General features: G+C 41.3%; 1 protein-coding gene across 1 annotated transcript; it reads left to right on the forward strand.

The window, feature by feature from the left end:
* Positions 1 to 359: 359 nt before the first annotated feature.
* Positions 360 to 8,655, forward strand: ABHD10 (abhydrolase domain containing 10, depalmitoylase). The gene is made up of 5 exons (XM_061350620.1): positions 360 to 465; positions 3,910 to 4,093; positions 4,893 to 5,004; positions 6,040 to 6,177; positions 7,223 to 8,655. Exons 1-5 carry the CDS (start codon positions 360 to 362, stop codon positions 7,562 to 7,564), a joined length of 882 nt encoding a protein of 293 aa, XP_061206604.1. The 3' UTR covers positions 7,565 to 8,655.
* Positions 8,656 to 10,929: the final 2,274 nt, after the last annotated feature.

Consider the following 10,929-nt stretch of genomic DNA (forward strand, 5'->3'; position numbering starts at 1 on the left):
AGCAGTTTATACCCCCACGTGTACAGGCAACCGGAACTATGAGGGTCTCCAGGCCGGGTGTTACCAGCCTTGTGTGGTAGAAGGCGGCCTTTATAAGGGTCCCCTCTCCAAAATACACATGAAGGAGACGCTCATTAACTGCTTTTACTTACAAAACGTTTATTTTTTCACTCCTTAATGATGCTGAAGGCAGGGATCCGCATCCCTCCCACCGCACCGGTACGCATGCGCACCCCTAACCCTCACCCTCTCCGCACGCAGAGCCCCTCGGCGCATGCGCATGTCCCTCGCGCCTGCGCTGTGAGGCGGCCGGCCGCCGGGGTCATGTGGCCGCCGGGGTCATGTGGCCGCCGGTAATCATGGCGGCGGCTGGCACGTTGAGGGGGCTGGCGAGGGGCGCCTGCCGGCATCGTGCTTCGGCCACCCTGGTGTTGTCGCCGATGAGGGCGGCCCTAGGGCTCCCGGGTAAGGGAAGGGCCCCGGGGCACTTCTGCTGGTACTGCGGCGCTTCTTCTCCTCTCCCTCCGCCGCCGGCGTGGGAGCCCTGGGAGAGAGGGGTTGTCGGAGGGGAGAGGCTGCGTGTCCGCGGTGGGTGCGTTCCAGGGGCTGGGGCTGTGTGGCTCCGGTCCCCCTGTGGAACGGGTTTCTGACGGGCCCGCTTGGCGTGGGTCGGAGCTTGTGCACAGGGGAGGGAGAGCAGGTGCTGCCGGAGCTGGGTCTGTCTGCAGGGCACCTGCGTGCGTTCACACTGGTGTTTGGATCGCGGTAGGCTTCTGCCGCCGCTGCTTTCTGAGCGGCAAATAGGAGGTGGGTCGGTTGGCTTCCTCGGAGGTGAAACGTGCCGATGGGTGAGGTTTTACCAGGCACCTGAGCAGCTTTGCCTGTCTGCTTTTGAGGGAGGTGATCCCCTGCCCAAACACGTGGTGCCCTTTCATATTGTCCGAGGCTCAGTGCTTGTCTTACTTATTCATTGCGTTAAATTTGACGGACAACCCCTTTTTCCTGATGTAATGAACCTCGTTTGAGGTGGCTTGATGTAGAAATGGGTAAAACTTAAGTGTCACTAAAAGCGCACGCTTTACATCCGCACAATAACATTAATACGGTGGGGTGGTTTTGATGTTCTTTCTGTGTGTTTAGAGTGGTGGTGTGAGCAGAGTAGCTGGTTGGTGAGTGTGCTGTTAGGTGCTCTGAGACTGGGCTAAGCAGCAGATCCTGCTGGAAGAACTGGTGGCCACGTTACTCCTGTAGCGTAGCGGTTGCATGGAATGAGGCATGGACAATGTTGAGTCCGTTATCTCCCGAACGATGTTAATGTGCTGCTGCTGTTGGTCACAGTCCTGGAGCCTTCCCAAGGTTCTCAAGAGGATTTCTTTGGCTTTGGCATGTAGCACTGGTCTCAGTCACATTTCTGGTGGTCATAAAACAAAAATTGACAGTGGTTCTCATATGAAGGGAATTCCATAGCATTAGGTGAGGGGGAGAGGGGACGTGTCCTGTAGGTAGGTACTTCTGTCTGTAACTTGTTTTTATGAGCTCTAAGTACTACCTTGCACCCTTTGAAAGTGCTTCCTTACTCTTACCAAGGTCTTTCACTGAAATCAGGGGAGAAATTAATGGCTAGCTCCTCAGTTATTGATGATTTTGTCTGTCTAAAGGGAAGTCAGAGCATGACTCAACTAACCTTGCTTTTGGATTGGCCCAGGTGTTTGTTTTAGAGTTTTGCCTTATTCAGGCTAGGATGGCTGCTGGTGCACTTACAGTGACTTGTTAAATGTGGAATACTGGTTTGTGGAATAGCCTAGACAGCAGTCGTGTTTTGTAGCTGCAGTGTCAAACCAGTGTGAGGACGCCTCCAGAGTGCTGCAGAGTGGAAGACTGTGGTTTCAGAGATGCTTATCAGGGCTTAAAGGAGAGAAAAATACTCCCAGTTCCTTTTCTGTCAAGTTTATTCTTGGCGTGTTTCTTCTGTTACTGCCAGGTGAAGAAGTGACTGGCTTGATGATAGACACGCACACAATCAAAAAGCCACAGTGTGGATGCATCTGAGTGAATACATCGTTGTGTTGTTTATTCTCCTTTATAATACTTGATGCACCAATAGGATAAAGAAATGTCCATTGTTTCAGAGATTTAATGTTTCAGCCTATGTTTTAAGTGGTATAATGTCTGCTTGATGATAGGAAAGTGCTGAAACTAGCTGCATCCTGCATCTGTAATGCATCCACATTTACTCATACATGTGCAAGTTTAAAAACAGACAGACAAAACCCCCCAAATCCCTTGAATGTTTTATCTCTGATAGTGAGACAAGGGAACTCAAGCCTGCAGAACAGTTAAGTGGGGTGACTGTCACAGCCTGATTTCGCAGTATTTACCCGATAGATATAACACTAGGAAGCCCAGTTGCGTTGGTTTTGTACCTCTCTGTGGAAGAACTAAGCGTCTTCTAACCTAAGAATTAAGAGTATCAAAGTCTTTGAAGTCTCAACCAGTCTTTCAGTTTAACAAATTATCTTCCTGAGTAGGGTGTCAGGGTGGATTAAGTCTCCATAATACCCCTACGCATCACTTCTCATCCGCAGTAGAGGTACAATTAACTGCTAAACTTAAATACTTTAGCATCTGTTGACATTCAGCATAGTCATTAATTAGTTCATATTTCCTGTGTAAATCTTTTTTTCCTTGTTTAAAAACAGCTTTTTTATTTTTTCAGTTAATAATGTGAATAATGGGGTCCAACTTAGTGTTTGGTTGCCAAATATATCTAGTTTATTCTCTTGAACTGCACAACAGCAAAATAAGTTGATGCTAGTAGGAAAGCTCTTACATAATATGTTGCAGGTTACTTTGAGAGAAGTTGCTCTCAGTGATCTTTTGTTTTTTAACTGTGTGCCAAATTCATTTGCAAAGTGCAGATTTATTCTGTATAAACAGAACAATCTGAGTACTGGAATAACGTAACCTCTACAGTGAGAATACACCAAACCATATAATGGGGTATCTGTGCCACATTTGTAGAGGCATAAGAAAATCATAGCTCTACAAAGGTCAGCTCTCTTATGAGATGTGTTTAATGTATTGCTTTGTATTTACAGAAAAATGTAGGTTTGTTTTGGATTTTTGCCTTCTGTGATTCATATCTGAGAAAAGGACTTATGTTAAGATGGCATAGTGTTAAAATGAACTCTTTTTCACTGTTCCTGGCAATAATCTTTCACTTAAGCAGAAATACCTGTTGATGATATGTTGAAAAAGGGTAGATGTCATTTATTTCATTTGGTTTGAAACAATGCTAATGTTATTTTATGTTCATCATGCTGGAAAAGTTAGTCACAGGATTCTTTCCCGTTCTCCACTTCTGGACTTCCCTGTTGTACACCATCTTCGTAACTTTTGTGGCCCTGTGGTTTTATGCAGATGCAGTTTTGTCCTTCAGTTTTAATTTTCATCAAAAAAATTGTCTCCTCATGTCATTGTAGAATTATCTTTGCACATATGCAGTCCCAAAGTTATATTTGTTTGAAATTCAGTTGGGGGGCAATAAGGAGGGAAACTTGAAAAATGAAGAGTTAAGCTGAGTAAACATATTCAAGATGGTATAAAACAGGAAGACAAATATTGTGTAGGGAATATTAGCATTTGGCTTCAGTCAGCCACTCTGCTGAGTGAACTCCTTGCATATGTGATTGGCATTTAATGATTTGAGAATAAATCACAATCAGCTTTCCCTTTCAGATTGATCAGTACTAGTTAGTCATCAAGAAATAAAGGAGATGCTTATTTTTTTGGACCAAAGCATCTTATTTTCACATAATATGCTCATATTTCCTGAATCCTAGTTGTATAAAATATAGTGTTTCTGCTGAAGTTCTCATGATGGTTGTACTAAATAGTTCTTTTTATTAGTTTGCAGGCTGAAATCATCAATCAGCTTTCTCACTCGACCAGATCAACCAAATCTTGCTTATCATAAACTAAAAGGCAGGAATCCTGGGGTTATTTTCCTTCCAGGCTTTAATTCAAATATGAATGGTCAGAAAGCAACTGCCCTTGAAGATTTCTGCAGCTCTCTAGGTCATGCCTTTGTCAGGTACATTCAAATTACATTGGTCTTGAGAAAACAAGATTAGTATCGTGGGTTGGGGAAGGCATTTTGACAAAACCATATCGGCTTTGGAATGCATGCTGTGCTGTACACACAAGCTAAGAAGTGTCTTTCTTCCTTTTCAAATGTGGGATTTCTGTCTATGGCAAGGACAATGTATTCTCAAAGTAATTCAGAAAATGGATTAATTTTTGTAGTCTAGCCAGGGCTATATGTTACATTAAGGCTATAAGCACAAAAGATCAAGAACAAAGGAACAGGGGTTCTAGTTTTTTAGGTTACAACTTACAACTATAAGAGTGCTTCTTAACTGCCAAATCTTCAGTTACCCAGTGTCTTCTGCAGTTTTACAACACTACGTACATGCTTGGTGATACTCTCCTTTGATAGACGAGGTTGAAACCTGGGTTTTGTAGCTCTTCATATTTGGATGTAGCATTTGAAAGAGAGTTTGTATATTTAAAAAATACCTTTAAAATTGCAGTATTTGGTTGTTGGTTTGTTGGGGTTTTTTTTGTCTGTAAGGGAAATTCTTTGGCTGGGAAATACTCCTGTAAGTTTGGATATTCTTATATCAAATGATAAGAGAGCAGTGCATCACTAGTTGTCTGTGTTGTGTTTAAACCTCTTTTCATGTGATTTCTGGTGCTAGTGATACACAGGACTAAGTAAGAAAGTATTTAATGCAGTATCTTGTCCCTGTTTCATTTGGTTCAATGGTACTATAGCTTCTATATTCCTATAGACAGTACAATGATTCTCATTTTGATGGTTTCTTTTTCAGATTTGATTATACAGGATGTGGAAGTTCAGATGGTAAATTTGAAGAGTGTACGTTTGGGAAGTGGAGAAAAGATGTTCTATGTATCCTGGATGAACTTACAGATGGACCACAGGTTATATTTTATTTTGGTAGGGGGAGAGCAAGAAGGGGAGGGGAGTGAACAAGCTGTCTGGCTGGGTTTAAACCATGACATAAATATAGAATGCTTTTTGTCCTCAAGGTAGAACATGAATCAAAAATACATCATAATAGCTCTGGTCAACAGTAGCTTCTGTTTAGCAACTGCCACCTGCTTACTTTCAAGCTGACTGATTTGAGAGGTATATTCACAGGACCTCTTTTGTAAGCAGGTGGATCACAAGATCTTGGAAACATGAGTTGGCAGGACCTCCTGGAGGTTGTTTATTAGAGCCTCCTGCTCAGAGCAGGGCTGTCATCCCTCCCAATGGAAAGTGTGTCACTGCCCCATTCTGGTACATTAATTAAAGGATTTGCAGGAATGTTACTAGTTAAGATACTCTATCATAGAATAGTCAGGGTTGGGAAGGACCTTAAGATCATCTAGCTGCAACCCTCCTGCCATGTGTAGGGATGCCTCACACTAGGTGATGCTGCCAAAGACTCTGTATGATAAAATAACTTACAGAAATCAGCGGAAGCAGCACTTGACTTCTTCAGTTACTTTAGAAATGACTGTAAGAAACTTAAAATCTCCTGCAGCCTGGAAATGCCATACTTAGTGTTGTGTTTAAAATGGTTTTGTATTACAAATTTGTATTTTGATCTGTATTATTGCCTTTGGTAACCTCTTTCACTGCACTGAGCCTTTACCACGTGCATTTATTTTAAGAAAGAAACATAAAATATGCATGGGACACTGAATTGTTTCAGCTCTCATTTTCTTTACCACGTTTCAGTCTCAGGCAGCAATAACCAGCCATGCTAAACAAAAAGAGTAGTAAAATACCAGATCCTATGGTGCTTACTCAGGCAAAATTCCCACTGGAGGTGACAGCAGTTCTGCCTGGGTAAGGACAGCAGGGTAATGCCTAAGGTTTAAGTAGTTAAGCAAAAAGAACTTGTAAAAGAAGGGGAAAATTATTAGCCATTTCCTGTAAAGTAATATCTTATTTTCTCTCTTACTCAGATTCTGGTGGGCTCCAGCATGGGTGGATGGCTGATGCTTCATGCCGCAATAGCACGCCCAGATAAAGTAGCTGCTCTAGTTGGAGTCGCTGCAGCAGCAGACTATCTTGTAACAACTTTCAAGAAGCTTCCCATTGAGGTAAATGTTGATTGTTGGGTTTGTGCAGTCTAAAAATGTATCACTCCTTTAAGAAATTCTGTTGTTCAAACTGTACTTTCCCTGTAAGTCTTTCTGTAAACTTTCTGTGTTGGTGGTGGAGAAAAGCTGCAAATTTACATTAATCTAAAAGTCTGCAAAATACTGTGCTTCGATTATGAGCCTACTGTGAGCACTACCTGGAACGTGTTTATATGACTGTGGCGTGTAGGACATAAAGTTAGGGTCCATTTGATTTCAGTGTTGAGTACCTTATATGTGCATTCAGATTGGGTCCCTGTGCTTTCAGGGATGGGGAAGTAGCTGCTGAAGTAGTAGAGATGACATTGGGTGAGATGAGTGTGACTTAGGTTGTGTGTGTGCGTAGAAAGGGAATTCTTCAAGTCAGTGTGTTTGTAAAGACGAAGAAGATTTAGGTGGTGGGAAGTCTCTTTGAGTTGCTTCCTTGATCGTGATGTCCAGTCTTAAGGAAAATAAGTTGGGTATTATAATGTGACAAATAAATACAGCAATAAATAACTGTACCTTAGAATAATTCAAGTATTTTCCTGATTATTTTTATAAAGGCACTCCATAGTACCTTAGGTGAGATTCTGGAAGTGTGGTATTTAGACATAGCTGTTGTGGCAATGACTGAGAAAAGATGATCACTGGAAAATCCTTTTTTCCTAGGATTCTTCTTGTTTGAAGTGAGCTGATTTAAGCCTGAGAGACTTACTGTTCATGGTGGCTCTATGTCTTTCTCTTTCTGATAGATTCTGACTGGGAAACTTGATTTCCTTGATGAATCCCAATTGGATTAATTTGCAGGAGAGGCATGCAGAGTAGCTTTTGTGACATGGTAGGGGTGTTTGTCTTTTCAGATGCTGGAAGGGAAACAGGAATGTAGCTTCTCTGCTGATAAAAATGAACAAAGTGGAGTTTTATGCCTGGTGAGGTTTTGCTGCATTTAGAACAGAAAAAAGCTGAGATGCTTCAAAGAGCTTGTAACATCTGTCTTGTCTATTCTGTGCTCTCTTTTTTATAGACACAAAACGAAATAGAAGAAAAAGGTGAATGGAGGTTTCCAACAAGGTATAATGAGGAAGGATATTACTCCTTGAGATATGAAGTTATTCAAGAAGCAGAAAATCACTGTTTGCTAAATAGCCCTATTCCTATAACATGTCCCATACGACTTATTCATGGCATGAAGGACAGTGATGTCCCTTGGCAGATCTCTATGCAAGTCGCTGATCGTGTTTTGAGCAAAGATGTGGATGTTATCCTCCGCAAAACTGGCCAACACCGGATGAGTGAAAAGGAGGATATAAAACTTCTTGTGAACACTGTTGATGATTTAATTGACAAGCTGGCAACGTTCTCTTAAGCTGCAGGGTAGCATAAGTGCATGAACTCTACACCTGACTCTTTTCCTTGAGTAGCAGAAACCCTGATCTTAACAAGATGTGACTATTGCAGTAGGAGCTGAGCTTTATCTGCTGTTTTCTTACCTCTGTTTCGTAAATACAGGTATTAATGCTGCATTTGCACAGACAGTCCCAAAGCTGAAGGAGTGCTGCTGGTGTGTTCAGAACCTCTCCTTCACTGTTTAAACCTTTTTTCATAGACTTCCTACACTTTTGCACTGAAATGTTGAGTTGTTTTGTCACTATTGGCCTGTACAGTAAAGCTTTTAATTTCCTGTCTTTGACACCTTTTCAGTACTGTCCTTTTGCTGTAACATTTTTGTATCATATGTTTGAAACCATCAGTGCAAGGCAAAATGTAACTTAAGTGCTTACTTACATTATTATTACTAGAAATAGCAAATACCATGAAGCACAATAAACAGATTTCAGATAAATTATTATGTTGTTCTTTAGTACTGTTAAAATTGAAAAGTGGAAGGCACACCCTGATGGTGTGCTTAAAGTGCTATGTAAAGAAGTTAACTGAAAAGAATGTAGGGCTTCACATTGCAGTCAGACCTCTTTTATGTAGGTTTATCAGTAGGGCTTCTGTCCTCTTGTCCAGGCTGACATCTTGAGGTGGTTAATTTGTGGGCCTACTGTTAAGGGATCAGTATATTATCTTGGTGTGTACTGAAACTGGATCAATGTAGTGACTCTCTTATAGTAACTTCTTTATAAGTGGGAAGTACAGCATCATAGGGTAAGTCAACCTCTTCTCTGTGACTTGGAACTGTAGATCACTGGGAACAGTGTCTTCAGAGTTAGAAATTTGAAGCACACGAGTGCAAGCCTGAAAACGTGTGAATGAAACTCGATAGCTGGATAATTCCTGTAACTTCAATCCGTAGAATTTAATGGTAAATGGATTTAATTGCAAATGTGACTATAATCTCAGTTTTGTCAAAAAATATGGTGCTATTCATACACTTGAAAAAGAAAGAGGAGCTTAGGTGAGAGACTGGAAATAGTTCAGGCTGGCCTTAATATGAAACATTGGTCACATGTACTAGTTGTTTCTGGCTTTATTATTTCAAGTAGTAAATGGCATCACTATTGCTACCTGGAGTATTATGTGCAGTTCTGCTGTCATCAACGTAAAAAGGACATGGAACTGTTGGAACAAGTCCAGAGGAGGCCACGAGGATGATCGGGGACTGGAGCATCTCCTGTATGAAGACAGGCTGGGAAAGCTGGGGCTGTTCAGCCTGGAGAAGAGAAGGCTGCGTGGAGACCTCATAGCAGCCTTCCAGTATCTGAAGGGGGCCTATAGGGATGCTGGGGGTGGACTCTTCATTAGGGACTGTAGTGACAGGACAAGGGGTAATGGGTTAAAACTTAAACAGGGGAAGTTCAGATTGGATATAAGGAGGAAATTCTTTACTGTCAGGGAGGTGAGGCACTGGAATGGGTTGCCCAGGGAAGCTGTGAATGCTCCATCCCTGGCAGTGTTCAAGGCCAGGATGGACAGAGCCTTGGGTGACATGGTTTAGTGTGAGGTGTCGCTGCCCATGGCAGGGGGGTTGGAACTGGATGATCTTAAGGTCCTTTCCAACACTAACTATGATTCTGTGATTCTACCTTAAAAAACTAAAGCTCTTGGGGTAAGGTATTTTTAGAGAGATCGTTATTTTCAGTAGAAGTATATTGTATAGAGCTTTGCTTAAGGTTTTAATTTAAGGTTTTAAGTTTAAAACAACTCACAAACAAAAAAATAAACCCAACAACAAACCAAAAATACTCCAAACCCTACATTTCAGATGAGTTCCTGTGAAATACAGTTTTATTTGGGCTTGAATACGGCAAAACTCAAGAAGCTATGAAGTAATAAAAAATTAAATTCTGGTATGAGAGTAAAATAGACAGCTCTACTTTAGATGTAAACCTTCTAATTCAAGTGTAGTGATTCCCTAGCTCAGGAAACTTGTTTGAGGAATTGCAGCATTCCATAAATACGAATTTCCAGGTATTTCTGTTTCTGGCCTAGACTTTTCTTCTCATTGTATGAATATGCAATCCACTACTTAAGCTTTAAAAACCTCTTCAATGTGTTTTTTGCTTGTGAGAAAAATCAGTTCAGGTGATTTATGCAGCTTGCTCAGCCACTTCCATTCCTGATGGTTGAGCTGCATTGGTGTTAATGTATTGTTGAACAGTTGTTGTCTTTTTATGTATCAGGTAAAACCTGAAAAATAGATGTTGTGGGTTTTAAGGACACAGGCGAATCAAAACTCAGTTCCTTCAGCGCTTTCTGCTCTTACCTGTGACTGTGTTTTTAATCTCCTCTTGTCCCACCTCTTGGGTTGCTTTTTGGAAGAGAAAGTTGGGAAAAAGTGAACAGTAATTCCAGAGGAATTCATTTTCATTAAGGCTCAAAGTAACAAGTTGTTTTGATGTCATTTGTCCTTTGTGTTCACAGGTATTAAAGGTATTTCAGTAACTGAGAGCTTTTGAGCTATTTCTTCTTTTATATTGGGATTTATACCTACAAACACTGAATGTAACCAGAATACTTCAGGCAGGGAAAAGTCTTCAGGTTTCTGCGTATCCTGTAGCTGTGTGTTTCTCTTGAAAGAATGGCATTGTAGTCATTCAAAGCTTCACTTTAGCCTGTATTAAATAATTGATATTTTATGGATAAGGTCTTTTTTTCCAATGCCTTAGAGCTAGATGAAAACAAAACAAATGTGAAGGGGAGCAGTCTCAGCATTAGGTTTTTGGGGGTTCTTTTTCTTGTACCCTTTCCCCCATTAGTCTGCTGTAATAACTTTAGGTGGGAGAAGGCAGCATGACAGGGTTGACACAACTCTCTAGGGTACAAAACTGCAGCATCGGTTTGCTCAAACCACAGCATTAGTGAAACTTAATTCTAGGAAGTTTTGTTGTTTCCTCTGTTTTCCTTCTCTGCTTCCTAAATAAGTTAATGTAGTAAGACTGTTACTGGTAACATTCATGTTACAGGTACATCCCACATCTGCTACATACAGCATAAATGCAAAGGCAGAGATAATGCTTGCTTTATACAGTATTCCAGATAGTATTTTGAGATGCAGTGGATGCTAGTGTTCTTCTCTCTGTGTTCACCTATCATTTTCTAAACCCAGCCTATATTCCCTAAGTATGAAGAGGTGGCTCTGAGGTAACCTTATGCAGAGAGTTTTTCCTCTGACTTTACCACAGTAGTTCTATTGGTGTTTCATTTTGCAAGCATTGCATTTTCCTTGTGTTCATGCTGGAAATCAGCAGTACATTGATTACCGTCAACTTGGCATGTCCAAATGCC

This window comes from Neopsephotus bourkii, unplaced genomic scaffold, assembly GCF_033783945.1.
Source record: "Neopsephotus bourkii isolate Nb327-2 ecotype Australia unplaced genomic scaffold, CSIRO-AGI_Nbou_v1 NB_532, whole genome shotgun sequence".
Taxonomy (NCBI): Eukaryota; Metazoa; Chordata; class Aves; order Psittaciformes; family Psittacidae; genus Neopsephotus; species Neopsephotus bourkii.

Excerpts from the sequence above, each read along its gene's own strand:
- ABHD10 (XM_061350620.1), top strand. The coding sequence starts at position 360 with ATGGCGGCGGCTGGCACGTTGAGGGGGCTGGCGAGGGGCGCCTGCCGG. Across the intron at positions 466-3,909 it reads GGCGGCCCTAGGGCTCCCGG|TTTGCAGGCTGAAATCATCA; the intron begins GTAAGGGAAGGG and ends TCTTTTTATTAG. Across the intron at positions 4,094-4,892 it reads CTAGGTCATGCCTTTGTCAG|ATTTGATTATACAGGATGTG; the intron begins GTACATTCAAAT and ends TTTCTTTTTCAG.